Source organism: Periplaneta americana, chromosome 17 (genome assembly GCF_040183065.1).
Source record: "Periplaneta americana isolate PAMFEO1 chromosome 17, P.americana_PAMFEO1_priV1, whole genome shotgun sequence".
Classification (NCBI taxonomy): Eukaryota; Metazoa; Arthropoda; class Insecta; order Blattodea; family Blattidae; genus Periplaneta; species Periplaneta americana.
Window position 1 is genome coordinate 9,716,378 of NC_091133.1, and position 18,475 is coordinate 9,734,852.

Consider the following 18,475-nt stretch of genomic DNA (forward strand, 5'->3'; position numbering starts at 1 on the left):
ACAGTTATCAAAAAAAAAAAAAAAAAAAAAAAGTGGCCGCACTCGTGAACAGCAAATATTTTCTAAGTCCACTTCGGGTTACGGCGATGCTACACAATGCATGTCCTTGTAAAAGCAGTTCCGGAACTATGGAAGCACTTCGCATCTGCGTCTCGTAGACTAGCAGTAGAGTGCTTGTTTAATGATTCGAAGGTTGTGGGTTCGGGCCTTCAATTGTTAATTTTATTTTTTAATCGTTGTATAGCGATGTCAATAATATTCAAATTACCATTTATATTCTGTTATCGTTCTTTATCGATATCAAGTTATTTATATTTTGTTATGGTTCTTTTAGTGATATAAATAATATTCAAGTTATAATTTTTTATATTCTGGTATCGTATTTAGAGATATAAATAATATTCAAGTTATCATTTCTATTCTGTTATCGTTCTGTAACGATATGAATAATATTCACGTGTTTTATATTCTGTTATCGTTCTTTAGCGATATAAATAGTATTCAAATTATCATTTATATTCTGTTATCGTTCTTTAGCGTTATAAATAATATCATATAATAATGTAATAAATAATATATATTCTGTTATTGTTCTTTCGCGATATAAATAATCTGTATTTTATGTAAGTAATTATTATAATACAAATAACCATTTTTCTTCGTAAAATAGGTTATTTTATTTAAATAATTAAATATAATATATTATATTAGATAATATATTAATTTAACAAACCAATATTTATCATTTACATTCTGTTATCGTTCTTTAATGATACTCTATATAAATAATATTCAAATTATTTATATTGTTATCTATTGTTATCGTTCTTTAGCGACATAAATAATATTCAAATTATAATTTATATTCAGTTATGGTTCTTTAGCGAAATAAACAAGATAAATTCAATATTAGGTTTGGAACAATACAGTTGCATAATACTGGTGTTAGTTTTTCTTTTTATATTATTACATTATATTATTTATATATCTTGAACCACAATAAAATGAAAAGGAGTGACGAGGAATTGAATCTGAGACGATGACATCTAAATTCCGATGTTCTTCCGCTGAGCTACAAGGGCACAAGTGTGGAAACATTTGCGGAAAAATTGCTCAATCCCTCTCCAAAATTTTCTGCTGATTTGTAGAAGCTAGTCCAGGATGCGGGGGACAAAGGCTAATTGGTATTTCTCGGTCTCTGATCGGGTCAAATATCCTGATAGAACTAATATTTAAACCTTGCGGTGAATTTTGGTTGAAGTCTGGAGGGCCCAGTTAGTCAAATTCACTCTCCTCATCTCCACGCTTGGGCCCCCTGGGATCTAATAAGATGCGAAATAGACAGTGGTGTGCGGAAAGCAACGGCAAGTTACCGCATTTAGGTCTATCCTTCCCAAGAAAAGCTGCAAATATGAGCAAAGGAAGCTTTTAATGGAAAAAGGAGCATCTTCTGCGGACATTTGTTAAAAGAACTAAGGCAGAGACTAGTGAAGTGCTTTGTGTGGAGTGTCGCATTGTATGGGAAAGAAACATGGACATTACGACGAAATGAAGAGAAACGAATAGAAGCATTTGAAATGTGGATGTGGTGAAGAACGGTGCGTATGAAGTGGACAGACGGAATAAGAAATGAAGTTGTTTTGGAAAAAGTGAGTGAAGAAAGAATGATGCTGAAACTGATTAGAAAGAGAGAAAGGAATTGGTTGGGTCACTGGTTGAGAAGAATAATAGACGACATTACGGTATGTGGATCATATGCAGAGACTAAGAGGAAGGCAGAAAATAGGAAAGATTGGAGAATGCTGGGTTTGCAATAAAGACCTGCCAATAGCAGGACACTTACGTATGTATGTTCAGAATGCCTGGAATGTCAAGTCTAAGAATAGGTGCTATTTGCAAAGACTAGTGCATTCCATGCCCACTCGACTGCAAATGTGATCGTGATGTGGGGAAGATGGACTAAATATTGAATTGTGGCTGTTTGTTTGTTTGTTTATTTGTGTGTTTGTTTGTTTGTTTTTTTTGAACACTTAATTGTTTGAATGTTGTAAGGCAGATGCCAGTAAGTTTGTTTTGTTTCTGCCACGAAAGATATATTTGTTGAGAATAAAATCCTTTTTCTTTCCATTTGCAGCCACAATGTCATAATGGTAAAGTCATGGCATAATACATTAATGAACCTTGTGTTAATTACTAAAATAACCGTAAAATAGAAAGGAGCAGTTATGTATATTTTGTCTCTCTCTTTTAAAAACAAAACAAAAAAGAACATAAAAAAGCACGAGGTTGTATTCGAACGCAGGACCTCACGAATAGGAGGCCAGAACGCTATCAATACGCTATCGAGTAACACAGAGAATACTTTAATTTACAACTGTAGATATCAGGCACCGTGGTCCAACAACATGTAACATTGCCTGTCTCCGAATTGTAGCGAAGATACCCGAAGGGAACTTTGCTTCAAGAGAGCGGCCACTTTTTCTTTTGACAACTGTACACTATAATCTATTTAATTTGCGGACATCAACTTTGTCAAAATAACCATATGAAGATACTTGAAATTTTGCAATTGTAAGAGTGTTAATGATTTTAGTAGTGGTATTTTTTAGAATAAGTGAATGCTTCTGTTTCGTCAACATGGAACTGCATTTGCTCATTTGTTCTTTATGAAACTGTCAAAGCCCAACTTTCAGTGGTTCTCGATGATCAGTTCACTTTCAAAGATTGTGCATGATTGCTGATTATTCATAGATCGTTGTAGCATCCTATATTGGAATTGGTTGTTTGAAAAACCACACATGTCCATAGCTAAAGCAAAGGACATGTGTTGTTTCTCAACTAACCGATTCATTTGTGAACTTTGGTTACAACTATGATTTACAAACAAACCATTGCGTGAATAATTTGCCTTTGGGCAGAAAACAATGAATGAATGAATGGATGAATGAATGAGTAAATCAAATTAAAAATTATTTGTTCGTTTTAGCATATTTGATTATTATAAAATGAAATTATATTTTTTTGGTCAAACTTGCAAACTCTCTTCGAACTAGATTAAAATTGTATTATCTCCATGATTAATAGATTAGGCTGTTTCTGCGTGACTTATTTTGCATTTATAAATTTGATAAGAAATCATATCTTCGTGTGTTTATTTTCATCTTAGAAACATATTACATACTTAGTTTTAACAATGAAGGGTGTGACATATGTCTCACTCGAGACAGAACTTGGATTTGGAAAATAGTATATAACATTGTACCAGAGAATGCAGTGAAACTTCTATTGTTTTTCAGCACTTTTCACTTTCATTTTTCATTTTTTATGGTATGAGACAAAACATTGTTATGCATAAACCAACATCAGTGTCAGAAAAGTTATAAATTTTGTTGGTTAGGAAGCTCCTTGCAAGTGTACGTTTGAGTGCCTGACTGGTATGAAAATTAAAGGTTTTCAATGATTATCATAATTTGCCGAGTGTCGATGAACAAGGAATAAACATTTAAGGATTGATCTCCAGATTTGTCGCCTTTGGGCTTCGTTTTGTGGGACCATGTGAAGTCAGTAGTATATCGAGAAAGAATCAATAACTTAGAAGATGTGGAGTATCAAATAATGGAAGCGGTGCAAGATATTCTTAAACCTTGGTTGTCATTCCTTAAATGGTTTCTATGATCGACTGCTACATTGTCAAGCTGTGGAGGACTACCAGTTTGAACACGGAATTTAGACAGTGCGCTAGCTTTGTTTTGGTTTTGTTAGGGAAGAAGCATTTTATTATTCGATACCAGTACACTTTTCTGTTTTCTTGATTTAGCAACAATAAATGTGTACAGAAGTATCTAGTGTCGGTATATTAGAAAGCTCTTAATGAGCTTTATTCGAAAATGTAAATATATATTTGGTATTCCATATAAAATGAGAGAGTTGGAGTTACTTCCAGTTAAAGCAGAAGAAGGGAAAACTCGGTAATATGATTAGTGAATTTTTAGTATACGGCTATCCCCACACACCGAGTTTCATATCACTGAAAGTTATTTACGTTGTGTGGGACTTTTAACTAGGCCTGTATATGTATAACATAAATCACTACATTACAAATAATGTTGGTTATGAGGCTTGCTTGAAAACTGTATACCCGCCTTCTAAAGAGTGAATTTTGCAAGTCCATTGTTGGCATGTGTCACATGAGGTCAGTTCTCCAGAAATGTGGCAGTGTCCACTTTTCCTTCCATTTCCAGCTGATACAACAGCTAATTCAGCATTCATTCTATGGAGTGTGTGTGCCAGACACTTCCACACAAACACATTCTGGCTTTCTCAGTGCTACAGGTGATGCAGGGACGAACCAGCTGGCCACCTAGTTCAAGCAGGAATAGACGTCTCATTGCTTCATTTTTCAGTCAGGAGTCGAGAGAGTGTTCATACAACTGCCGTCATTTATCTTGCAGAACAGTCGTACAGACCACCTCACAAGTTGTGTTCTCTCCAGCCATCTTGTCCACAGTGTTCACCCCTGCTTTGATTTTGTTATAGTCGAATATTATTTTTGGCTTGAAATCGTTGTCTTCCTTTGAACAAGACTTGTCATGATGCTGTGATGACAGGAGAACAACACAGTCTTTTTTCTTTGAATATAAGAAGTCAGTAGAATCACCATGACACCCACAAAGAAGGAAATAAATTCTCTCCTTCCTGTATTTTGAACAGTTTCGAAACGACAGCTTTGTTGTTCCTGATAGTGCCAGTGTGGGTTAGGATATTTGCTAGAAGATTTTCGTCAAATTATAGCTTGTAAAGAAGTTGTCTCTTAGCCCTTCGTCCTGTCCCATAGAGAGCTTATGTACCATATTGGACAATTCTCATTCCTTGGTTGTTGTCTGTTCTCTGGAGACGCCTTCCATTTCCCGCCTGTGTATACTTGCATGTTATGAGTATGATATGCGTTTCTATCTGGACAGACTTATATACCAAATTTCCTGGGTTTGGTTCTGATAAACCTTGAAAGAACAATATTCAAGGGGAGGTAAGAGATACTCATCGACGCTAATGCAATCAGTAGGAGAGTATGAAATTCTTAAGTTTGCTACAGACATCAGAACTACAGTATGCGGGAAAACAAACGACACTGAAATTATTGCTCATCTGCTGTTTACGTTCTCCTAGCAACGTAGTATTTATTTATTCTGTATGATGGTTTGACATATTGTGAATTCAGTGTTGTGTTAATTTCTGCAATTATGGTTCTGACAACAGAGGATAAGGTGTGGAACATTATATCATTGGTCGTCAGAAAAGGCAAGTTGCTTCACGTTAAAGAACAGTACGAGGAGCGATTTAATGAGGCATCAAATAACAGAACATTGTTACCTTCGTTGACAAGTTCCTTTATGCAGGATCAGTCTTATATCAACGAAAGGGGACAACAAGGTGCCGAAGAACCGTCACCACAAACAAGAGAGTTATGGACGAGTTCTCGAACAGGTGTTGCAGTCTTCAAAGCATAGTCTACGACGAGCATCGCTAAAACTTGGTGTGAGCGAAAAGTTTGTTCAGCGGATGTTCAAAGAGCTGGGTGGGTTTGCATACCGCATTCAAGTTGATTGCAATATTGCAGCTGAGCATTATCCATGAGATACCAGGATCCAAATTTCTTCAGCAACATATGATTTCAGATGAAAACCATATTCACCTTGATGGCTACATCAGCCGACAAATAACTCGTTTTGTTGGGTTTCGACGGCCTGATGTCGTTACACAGAAATCACTGCACAGTGTGCTAGTTACAGTTTGATGCGCCGTGCCCGGTCATGGAATATTAGGCTTTTATTTCGTCGAGGATGCTGCACAGAATCCAAAAAACTTTCAACCAGGAACTCTACAGAGACCTCATTATTATTCCTTTTGTGCGGGATTTGCACCGTTTTTGTCACGCCAGAAATCTATTCCATCGACAATGGATGCAGCAAGATGGAGCTACAGCCCATACGGCGGGGGAGTCACTTGCCATTCCGCAACGACACTTTGGAAATCGCCTAATTTCTCATGGAAGTCCATTCCCACAATCTTTATGCTTCCCATATGCCCCATACATACGCATCTGGAGCTTGCATATGGGGCGTGCTGAAAGAATTAATTTTGAAGACAAATGAACCACCCACTGAATTACGTGAGATTACATTTTTTGCGTCCTTACAGCAACCTTTGTTCATCAATATGTTCAATAATATTCAGAAACGTTATGGACAGTGTGTGGCACATGATGGTACGCATTTAGAACACATACTGTACCAACTCAAATAACTTTTCAGTGTCGATTCTTTTGCCTCATATTGTATTTCTCTCAATGGATCAATTTATCCTCTTCTCGTCGTTCACTGCCAATATTCTTATCGCCGAACCGGAGAAACAATTTTATTCAGTAGGCTTAATATATTTTTATAATTGAGGACCTCAGTGCACTAATGACAAAGCCAACAAAATTATATTTCCACTTTACCTCTTTGTAAAAGTGCGCGAAATGCGATGCCCTAACGAAAGTTATACTGAATTCCCTTGGGAAAACTGGAAATGACGATTAGGCCGATTTACGCTATGAAAAGAACTATGTGAGGATCTCTTTAAAGCAACAAACTCGAAATGCAAATTTCATTTGTGGGGCCATTTGTGCGCCGAGAGCCTCAATTGTAAATTACATTGTTACAGGGGTTTGAAACCATAGTTACCATTTTAACATTGGCAAAACAACAAATACCAAGTTGGAGATTATACCAATACAAATTTTGTCATAATAATGCTTACTACCAAATCGAATCAGTTATGTTCCACTGCCAAATTTTCCAAATTTTAAAGTGACAAAATAAAGAAACTATAATCCATTTGTATATGTCATAAGAATATGGCATAGAATAAGTTATAGCACATTTGCAATCTCGAATTAGGAAACTATTTTCAGAAAGTAGCACGGTCAGGTGCAAAACCTGTAGAGCAAAGGTTAATGATTTTTTCTTTATGTTTATCATATTCTTGATTAATAGTAATGTTCATAAAAATATAATTATACTCTTGTTTTTCTGTTACTAAGAAGAGTACCGTATGTAACTGTAAGATGGAAATGTAATTTTATTTACTTCCAAGGGCCTTGAAACATCAATTTTTTTTACCTTTAACATACATTTCTTTTTTTATAATCGTGCACAAAGTCACCGAACTGGCAAGTGACTTTGGACAGAGAAGTTTCTTAAGAAATAGAATGCCAAGTAAGGGTTGACAAATAGGATATTTTCACATAAAATTTGTTTTCTTCGTCAAGACTAGAATCTTGAGACAATTTTGATACTTCCACCATTACTCATTAATTATTTACAAGGATGTATCTCTAATGGTAATCTACCTCCTGGTGAAATAGTTTTGTTTAGGTTTGAAATTTCAGTAATTGAATGTAAGCTATAAGTTTTTGTTGCGACTATTTTATAAAGTGATTATATATTTTATATATTTTCGTCAGGTTTGCAGCTATCAATGAAAGAACTATATCATCAGAATTGGGCGATATTGCACAAAAAGAGAGCGAGACTGTGTGTGAGATTCCCAAGAATTCAGGCTCCTCGGGAAAACCTGTGCGGTCTCATGAAGAGAAGAAGCAGTTGGAATTTGAAACGTCAAAAATATATATCTTGAATTCGACAAAACCGAACGAATATTTACTCAAGCATGCAGGCAAAAATCCTTTCAAATGCGATGCTTGTGGTAAGTGTCTCTCGAAGTCGAGTAGCCTAAAACGGCATGAACGCTTGCACAAAGGTGAGAAACCTTTTATATGTGAAGAGTGTGGTAAGTGTTTCACACTGTCGTCTAATCTAAAATGCCATCAACGAATACACAGAGGCGAGAAACCTTTCAAATGCGATATTTGTTGTAAGTGTTTCTTCGATTCGAAAAGCCTGAAAAGGCATGAACGAATGCACACAGGTGAGAAACCTTTCAGATGTATTATTTGTGGTTTGTGTTTCTCACATTCGAGTGGCCTAAAATGCCATGAACGCCTTCACACAGGCGATAAACCTTTCAAATGTGGTGTTTGTGGAATGTGTTTCTCCCAATCCAATAACCTAAAAACACATGAACGCCGGCACACAGGCAACAAACCTTTTAAATGCGATGTTTGTGGGAAATGTTTTTCCTCATCGAGTCACCTAAAAGACCATGAACGAATGCATACAGGCAACAAACCTTTCCAATGCGATGTTTGTGGTAAGTTTTTCGCCACAACGAGTAACCTAAAAAGCCATGAACGCATGCACAGAAGCGAAAAACCTTTCGAATGTGATGTTTGTGGTAAGTGTTTTTCGCGGCCTAGTAACCTAAAAGCCCATGAACACGTGCACACCGGCGAGAAAGCTATCAGTTCAGTTCTTTGTAGTGTTTCTCGGAGTCGAATGGCTTGGAAAAACAAGAACACCTGCCTATAGGGTGAAGCCTTTCAAATGTGACTTTTGTCAAAAGTGTTTCATTAGTAGCTCATGTAATCATGTATTCAAACAATGATAATATATATTTAATGATAAAATGCACATGTTAGGTCAATATACAGTGTTCATTGGTTTTATGAAATACATTAAAGGTGATAAGTTACTGTTGTATGAACACTAATAATTGCAATAAATTTATTGAAGATGTTAGACATGTTTCGGAGATGCTTCTCCATCTTCAGTGACTAATTACAGCGACTGTAAAACGAAAACAATTATAATTAATAACTTGATTAGTTATATTTAAAAAATTAAAAAATGACAATTGGGAAAATAGAAAGCTTATCTTAATTTATGATACTTTGTAAACGTCTTTCATTGACTGGAAAAGTTAAAAATATAAAATGTAATTGATTCCTGAATAAGCAATATATGTTATATTTTCTGTATATGCAAGTGATAACTAAAAATAATATAAGAAACTGTAATAATGTATAATAATAATTGAATAAAAGTATAAAAATTGAATTGACATTTAAAAATTGAAAAGTTAAAATCTTATGATGTATATACATTTTTTAATAAAACAAATTAACACAGACCATATTTAAATAAAGATAAAAACAGAATGGACAAAATTGCAACTTAGATGAATGACATACTGATGTGGTTCAGTTTGTTCGAACCGTGCCCTTGCTTGGCTTAAAAGAGACTAACTGAGATGAAGGAAAGGACAGAAATTAGGTTGACTAATACTACGTTAGTCTTTTACTATTCAAATCGGAAATAATATAAAGGTCAAATAGAATGTTTTTTTCGTAAATTGCTTTTTCATTCAAATTGAGAGAATTTATGAATTTGTCTGTGCATAGTTCGATAGACTCCAGAATATTTAATAATTTACCTTTACTATTAATATGTAAAATTTCCATACCTGAGTTAATGTTTGTAAAATAATGTTGATTATTGTATATGTGTTCGCTGAAAGCAGGATGAGAAACTTCATGGGAGATATTTCTGTGTTCTTTATATCTGATATTAAAATTTCTGCCTGTTTGACCTACACAAGTAGCGTTAGATTCTGGGAATTGACAGTTTTATTTGTATACACTTGATGAACTGAGTTTATCAAAATTACTATTATGAAATTTATTAAACAGAATTTTACCAATGGAGTGATTAGTCTTATAAGCAATATTGAAGTTGAGTTTTTTTAAAGAGAGTGGTAATATTGTGGACGTATTGATTGGAATAAAGAAAGTTGATATAATCTTTTGGTTCTTTATTGTTGGACAAATGTGTGAATGTTCTCAATTGTTTTTTTTTTTTTCGATTTACATGTGAAATGATCTTTTCTACCATCATCGTGTTGTAACTATTATCTATTGCTATTGTATATATAGTGTCTAATTCTTTATTATAATCAGATTTAGGCAATGGAATACTAAGTAATCTGTTAATTAAACTATGCAGTCCTGGTCTTTATGCTGTTGAGGATGATTCGAGTGAATGGGAATTAAATGTGTAGTCTGAGTGGGTTTTCTGTACACTTTGTAAAGAAATTTATTAACCTTTCTATAGTTATATCCAAAAAATATAAAGTACCGGTATTGTTGATTTCATCTTCTTTAGTAAACTGAATCCTAGGATGCATAAAATTTATGTTATCTAACAAATTTTGAGAACCAATATTTTGGTAAATAAAAAAGGTGTCATCAACCTAACGTATCCATTTGACGATGTTTTGTGTATTGGATTCAATGAATTTATTTTCTAAATCATTGAGAAAAATTTCTGCTAGAATGCCTGATAATGGGGAACCCATAGGGAGACCATCAATTTGTATATAAAATTTATTTTGAAAGTGAAATAGTTTTGATCTGTTCAGATACGTAATAATCTTGTTGTTTCTTCAATTTCTATTTTACTGATATTTTTCTCAGTTAAATTTTGTTCAGTTATCCGAATAGTATCATTAGTAGAAATATTGGTATACATATTTTCGGTAATTATTTTTGTTGAGAGGAATATTTTTAGCATTCGGTCTATTAGGAAAACAAAGTTACCAATCTTATGAGAATGTGAGTGATTAGAGGAACTATTCTTGCTGTGAGTGGTCATTGTGGGTTTTCGGTAGATATCAAAAATGAATTGACCAGCTTTTTGGCGATTTTCAAATTAAAAGTTTCATTTATTCCTGAATTTCAGATTAAAATTGTGAATTTCAATTTTATATGCATTAGGGTGGAGTGAAAAATTTCTTTTCGCAGTATGTATTCTATGTCTTTCGCGTGTTAAATTCTATCGTACCTAATTAACATGTTTCGACCTGTTATGGGTCTTCTTCAGAACTGGACCAATACCAGCAACAACCAGATACGATAGAATTTCACACGAGAAAGACATATAATAAGACATTCCAGTGTTAAAAGTTATGTAATTAAGATGTATAAATTTGTTTTACTTATAACAAAAAGCTTGGGCGTGCAAGAGTTGATGCATTATGAGAATATTTACCTGCTAAATTTATTTTTTAATGGAGTCATATCTTCAGTTGCCACAAGGGCCCCAAAGATTATATCTTCCATTACTATTTAATTTTTTACATTAATTATTATTTAAAATTTCAAATACCTGGGGTTTTTATAATGTTAGTGGAAGTGTAAATAGTAAGGAAAAAATATTATTTTCTCTGAAACTCAATTTCTAAGTGCTAGAAGAACTCTGAAAAAAAATCTAAATTTTTTTTATAGAAATTAAAAAAAATCACAAATGTGGCTACAGATTTCTATTCGTTATAGTTGATTAATTAGCACTCCACATCAATGCATAGACGCTATAACAACTTTACTTAGCATTCATCTTTCAATAGGCTGTCTCTATAAGCCCCCAGAAACTCCTTTTACAGTGAATGAAATTGAACATATCCTGTTGTAGGTACCTGCTCCATATCTGTAAATGGGTGATTTCAATGCATCCCACCAATCTTGGGGCTCAAATTCCGACGATAGCAGAGGAAATAAAATAGCCGAAGTATGTACCCGTTTAAATCTAATTTCACTGAATTCAGCGGAACCAACACACCTATGCTTTGCTTACGGTACATACTCCATAATAGATGTCTCCATTTGCAGCCCAGTTTTGTCCATGCATTTCGAATGGTTTGTGATTCAAGTGCTACATTGTACTTACCACTACCCCATCGGAATGCATATGTCTGCTCTACGTCCTGCGGAATCTCGCTCTGCAAACTGAATTATTAAAACGGCGGACTGGGTCGGATTTTCGGAGTCCATATCACTCTATGATAACGAACTTGAAAGTATGGATCCCATAGTAGAGAACTTTTCAAATGTGGTTATTAAGTGTGCGGAATTATCTATTCCCCTGTCGTCCTGCAGGCCAAAACGCTTCCCTGTCCCTTGGTGGACGGATGCCTGCAGAGATGCAATCCGACTTCCGAGCCCGCAAACATGCCTTATGCCAATTAGAGCGCCATCCGGCCCCCAGGAAATTTTGTCCAGTTTAAACGTCTTCGAGTCAAAGCTCGTCGCACTGTGCGCGATGCTAAGAAGACGTCCTGGACAAACTACGTCAATTCATTGAAAAAGAACGTCCCTGCTAACATCGTATGTGACAAATTCCGTCGAATAATAGGGAAACGTAGTTCTGTAATTCCGGGCGTTACGAACAATGGCGTAATGCCTACCAGTCCAAAAGAAATTGCTGAAACATCTGCTAGCACATTTGCATAGATAAGCAGCTCAAATAATTATGTCCCGGAATTTCTAAAAATCATGGACGCTGCAGAAAAACGGAACCTAAATTTTAACTCTGATAACACTGAAGACTAAAATGCATCGTTCACATGCAATGGGCAGGAGGCTGCATTAGACACATCCCCTGACACCTCTCCTGGCCAAGATAACATACATAACCGCATGTTTCGCGATCTTCCGCCAGCTGGAAAATCATTTCTTATGTCAATATACAACAGAATCTGGACTAAGGGTGTATTTCCATCTTCTTGGCGTTCCGCCATTGTAATCCCTGTCCAGAAACCGGGAAAGGAGCCTTCATTGTCTAGAAGCTACACACCAATTTCTCTCACCAGCTGTGTATGTAAGGTAATGGAAGGAATGAGAAGCAAACGCCTGATGTGAGTACTTGAATCGGGAAACCGATTATCTAATATCCAATGTGGTTTTCGTAAGCACAGATCCGCCGCAGACCATCTTATTGGGCTTCAGACCGCCATTAGAGATGCTTTCCTCTCGAAGGAGCATCTTGTGGCGGTCTTCTTTGATCTAGAAAAGACTTATGATACCACATGACCGTATGGCATTTTGCAAACTCTGCATGATTGGGGACTTTGTGACTGTGTACCAACGTTTATTGCGAAGTTCATGGCAGAGCCGTATTTCAGAGTTCGACTTATTTTTTTATTTTATTGGGATATTTTACGACGCTGTATCAACATCTCAGGTTATTTAGCGTCTGAATGATATGAAGGTGATAATGCCGGTGAAATGAGTCCGGGGTCAAACACCGAAAGTTACCCAGCGTATGCTCGTTTGAGTTCGAGTAGGCACCACACTTTCTAATGATCATCTCCAAGAAAACGGCATTACGCATTAAGGGTCTGTATTAAGCGTTCTTCTTTTCTACATTGCTAACAATGCAATTGCCCACTGTGTGGGTGATCGAGTGTCTTCTCTATTGTACGTTGATGACTTCAGTTTATATTACAGCTGCCGATGTCTTCCATCCATCTGTCGACAGTTGCAACTGCTCATCAACGTGCTATCAGAATGGGCTGTTCGCAATGGCTTTAAATTCTCCACTCTAAAAACCCAGTGTGTGCACTTCTTTAACCATCGTGGACTGCATCCACATTCTCAACTGCATCTTAATGGAGTGGACTTGCAATATACAGACATTGCAAGTCTTTTGGTCCTTATCTTTGATTATAAATTAACGTGGGAGGAGCATACTCGTGATTTGATTAGGCGTTGCGAAAAATCCTTAAATATTTTACTCCTTTTATCAGGGGTTCACTGGGTTGCAGACCACATAGTGCTTTTACGTCTTTATCGTTCTCTTATCCGGGCAAAGCTGGATTATGGCTGTTTTATCTGTGTGTCACCTTATAAATCGAAATTATGTCTCTTAGACACTATCCATCATCACGGGATACGACTTTCTACTCATTTCATATTTATATATCTGTCCATTTGTAACAATGGAACAACCAACACAATCATTTACTCGGGATCCGTCGTTAAAACTAATGAATAATTTGGAAACTGTGATAAAAGTTCACTACAACAATCTCTATAAACAAAAGCTGATGTAAAATACTTAAAACTTCGGCTCAGACATACATAAAATATGGGACGTCGCATAATCCACAGTGGAGTGGTCGTATATTCCAGTGTGCGAACTGTTGGCAGGAGGATGTAAAGCTCTGAGAGCAGTTCACGAAACCGCACATTTGCTGGGCGATATCTTCGCGGTTTTTCACTGTATCGGCCATAAAGAGATAGATGGTAAAAGGAGTCGTTAGAATTGTGCTCGGACTGTGAGCTGAGCTTAACAGATTACGATCACAACAAGACATTACGTCGCCGATACAGTGATGGTTCTCCCACTTCGCAATACAGGCTCGCTATCCGACTGGTTCGGAAGGCCCCAGTACAAAGTCGTATCTCAAGGTGATGGATAGTATTTAAAACATGTACTTTAGATTTATTTGCTGACCCATAAATAAAACAGCCTTAATCCGGCTTTGATCGTATAAGAGCTCAGTAAAGGCGTAAAAGCACTGTACGGTCTGCAACCCAGCGAACCCCTGACATTTAAGGAAGCTCTGAGACAACATCCTTGCACTTATGCCTCTCCAATTCCATGTTTTGGTGGCCATTTTTAAAAGACTTACGGATGTGTTACATTCATTTAACATTTCAAACTCATTTTTGTCTGTTTTTATTTTTTGCGCCTTTAGTTTTGCTATAAATACTATATCTTCTACAAAATTTGTAGTAATAGTACATGAATAATTTTTTTGCAGGAGTCCTAATGTTGGCTTTTTACAGTTGACAGTAATATTATGTATGTACGTGTGTGTGTTAGAGATGGAAAAAAAATCACTAGCAGCGATTTCTCACCGGTGATTAATAAATCACTTTCATTCCAGTGAGTGAGCTGTTCATTAACCAGTGAAACAGTGATCGAACTGTGATTTCACTGCAACATGAAACTACAGTCACGTATACTGTACATACAGTGATTAAACTCTCTCCTTGTTCTCAAAATATAGCAACCAACGAGTTAGAAAGAGAAGACAACTCGTTGATAGCAACAGATTGTGATATAGCCACAGTCTAATATATATATCTATATATCTATTAGACTGTGATATAGCTGAATCTCTTCCATTGCAGTCTTCTTCCATCTGTTGCACAAGTTTTGAACTGCTTGGCAAAATCCTTTACTGGCACCTAGTGGCCAAGAAAATAGACTTCCCTTCACCTTGAATGACGTCATTAGCGGGAAATTTCAATACCCGCGAAGGCCGCGAATTCAAAAGAACCAATATTTAGCCACTGGCGACAGTTTTGATTTGGTGAAATAAAGGACGCTAATTTGTATATCACATGATCGTAATTCTATTGGATTTTCATTAGTTAATATGTATTAATACTATGCAAAACATATTAAAATATGCTAATTGTATGCTGTCATTACGTTAATATAAGCAAACTAATGTTAAAATATGCCAATATTCTGAAATAAAACTCCCTCATCCAAAACAAATTTCTGAAATGTCCACTCAAATTTCACTCTCATAATTATGACAAATATAGCCTATGCAATTGCATTAACTTCCAATCTTTGGTAATTGTTGACTTACAAAGTTAATTTTGTGAAAAGAAATATTATTGTAGTAATTTCCCTTAGTTAATTTTGTAAATATATGTTATTGTAGAGATTTCACCAAGTTCATTTTGTAAATAAATGTTACTGTAGTAATTTCTCCATAATTCTCCAGATTAACTGTACCACAGATAGATAGATTTTTTAACGTTTATATACAAATAGTATGGAAAACAAATTAAAATATGCTTATATTATGATATTATAGTATGCAAAACATTGCTCGAATATGTCAATATAATGAAATAAAATTCACTCATCCAAAACAAAAATTCTTGAAATGTCTACTCAATAAATTTCACTTACGACATTTACATACAGATAAGTAATTGCATGAATTTCTATCTCTGGTAATTATTTATGTAAGTAAATTTTTTAAATAAATATTGTTACAGTGATTTAACCGTAGTAATTATTATTGATTTCATGTTAATTTATGGTATGTTCTCCAGAAGAACTACACTCTCTTTACTATTTGCAACATAACCTGCAAGCGGTCCAGGATAATTACTAGAGAAATAGTTTCCTAGTATTGCGTCTTGGACCTGTCGAGTGTTATATTGGTAAGCAGTGGGAGGGAGGGCTACAACAGTGCATTAGAATATACAGGTAAGTATGAAACGATTTTTATGTTGAATGTATTGCTACATAGGTCTACACGATAGCTGTTGTATTTATGGGAGCTAACTAAACCACGTGTACATCACAATATACATCTCACAGAAGCCAGTGAAGTCAAAGAAAATTGAGCCTTATTGAGTGTAGCTTTTCTGGAGAATTACTAATATTATTTGCAGTTTACTGTAGTAGTTTAACGATACTGTGGAATGTGGAAAAAATAAAAAGGACTGAGGCGAGGTTCGTTAAGGTTAATATAAGAAAGTAAGCCTACTTTGTTCAATCTCTCTTACCAGTTTATTTTAATCCTACCAAATGAAAATTACATATTTAATTTAAGTTAAATATTTTTTAAATTCCGCAAAAATTTTCAACTAATATGTCTGATTTCACTGTAACATTTCTTTCTAGACCACTTTCGCTAAACTAGTGCTGAGGTAGTTCCCCTTTGTAATCCGCTTGTACACCTTGCATAGCCATATACTAATATATGATGGGTTAGGTTAGTTGAAGCTTTTATTATTCCTTGCATATACGATTAACTGTATGTCCACAAACATACTCCCTCATAAATTCAATGATTTTCGCTTCCAAAATCACCTCAGCGCTAGTTTCATCTCAGCTAACACAACTTAATTTATACATTCAGGGCCAACCCAGCGCGAAAAGTCTTTTCTCTCCACTGAATGTATCCATTTCTTATCCCTTCATTATTTTGAATTTGACACCAACGCATTTCACGATCATAATCACATTCACCAACAATTTCATTAAAAACAGTTGGAGTACTGGCATTTCGTAGTGAGAAATCACTCAAATTTCCAATCGCCGAATCGCCACCACTCACTAGATCACTGCACCAGTGATCAGCTGTTGCAAGACAGCTTGTCGTAATCACAGGCAGTTGAAAATCGCTTCAAATCACTGGATCACTACTTTAAATCACCGTGATTGAAAAAGAACTATCACTGCTTCACCGGTGAGTGAAAAATCACGTTTTACCCCATCTCTAGTGTGTGTGTATGCCGTTGCTTACGTGATTACACAAGCTGGCGCATAGCACGATCGAGAGTAGGTCTCTGTGAGTCATGACAATTTCTGCCGCTAGGTTCGCCTCTCTGCCCTATGAAATGATGAATAGTACCATTACAAAGCATTGTGCATCGTGAAAATAGTTCGATTAATTGTGCATTACTCATTGAGTACGAATATTACAAATATGCCAAGCATATTACAGTGTTACTTGAAGTTTGTTCAGCTAAGTTATATTCGAAAATTGTCTGTGTTTTGCTATGTGAAGAACTCTGTACCAACAGGTCGTATATTTATAGGTTAAGGTAAATGTCAAAGTTCTCTCATATAACAAGCAATGCTATGTTAAAAGTGGCGAATTGCATTTTCCGACTCTCGAATGATGTGACCCGAAATGTAAAATAATTTCATGCATTGTTTCACTTACCAAGCATTACTGATATAGGCCTAATGAAAATGTGAACGACGTGATGTAAGCATTGAAGATAATGTTGTTACTGTTTTCCCTTTCTCTTTTAGAAAATACCGACAAAAGTAATGAATTATTTTCATGCTGTACTTATTAGGTAATTAATGTGTATTTGTCTGTATTTTAGACCTGTGTATTGTTACGTAATTATCAGTGAATTAGGTAAGAGAACTTAACAAGGTTAGTATGAGATTAGGTAATGCACCTCAAACTGGTACAGTAACTAATGGCTGCTGCGAAATAGGCTGAGGTGGTTATCGTGTGAATCAAATTATATCTAGAATATCTAGTTTTATTATATACGGATACGTAAAGTTTTTTTTTTTTTTTTTTTTTTGTTTTAGCATGTGTTTGTAATTTTGTGAGGTTATGTCTAGCCTAATTTCTTTTTATTCTTGTATCATTACCAATACATTAATTTATTTTATATTCATTTCAGGTGTTACGGAGGTGTTACATCTATGGTGGCAACTCTACTTATGTTAGGATATGAAGTGACAGTATATATTCAACTTCATCATTTGCTAAAAATTAAAGAAAACTGTATGTCTTCGACTCATTCCATCGTCATTTCTTCTTATGTATGTGAACCACGTTCATTCTAAAAGTGCTACATTAAATGAACACTATAGACAACGTGATGGAACAATTTACAAGTTACTGTTAAAGTGCTCAACATTTTCAAGTGGTGCTATACCCATTGTTTCAAAATGTACATACATATTTTTACATTTCTATAAGAGGTGTCATAAATTATTTCAGCATATTTGTAAATTCTTCAAAATTAATTCTTCTAATTAAGACCATAAAGTAATGAAATAATATAGCCTAGGCCTATATGTGATTTTATACTACCGGTATTGATGTTGATCTTGGTAAATTAATCCAATTTCACAGTGTTGTCTTTTGTATTGTGGTTCATAACAATTATAACAGTATGTACGTGGAA

The 18,475-nt window shown here is 35.2% G+C and overlaps 1 protein-coding gene and 1 long non-coding RNA gene across 4 annotated transcripts in view; both read left to right on the forward strand.

The window, feature by feature from the left end:
• Nucleotides 1-18,475, forward strand: part of LOC138693264 (zinc finger protein 492-like) — a 71,473-nt gene that overhangs the window by 18,106 nt on the left and 34,892 nt on the right. Inside the window, exon 6 of one of the 3 annotated variants that reach the window (XR_011330267.1) lies at nucleotides 7,508-9,678. The exons of 1 other annotated variant lie outside the window; for it this stretch is intronic. Coding sequence is in view for 1 of the 2 variants with exons in the window: in XM_069817108.1 (XP_069673209.1) it covers nucleotides 7,508-8,471 (964 nt within the window). In the remaining variant the exon portion in view is untranslated. Of the gene's footprint in view, nucleotides 1-7,507; nucleotides 9,679-18,475 lie in introns of those variants that run through there. One more of the 3 variants, XM_069817108.1, reaches the window with a different exon arrangement.
• LOC138693482 (uncharacterized) lies at nucleotides 17,044-18,352 on the forward strand. Its single transcript, XR_011330331.1, has 2 exons — nucleotides 17,044-17,362; nucleotides 17,966-18,352. It is a non-coding gene; the product is annotated as an uncharacterized lncRNA (long non-coding RNA).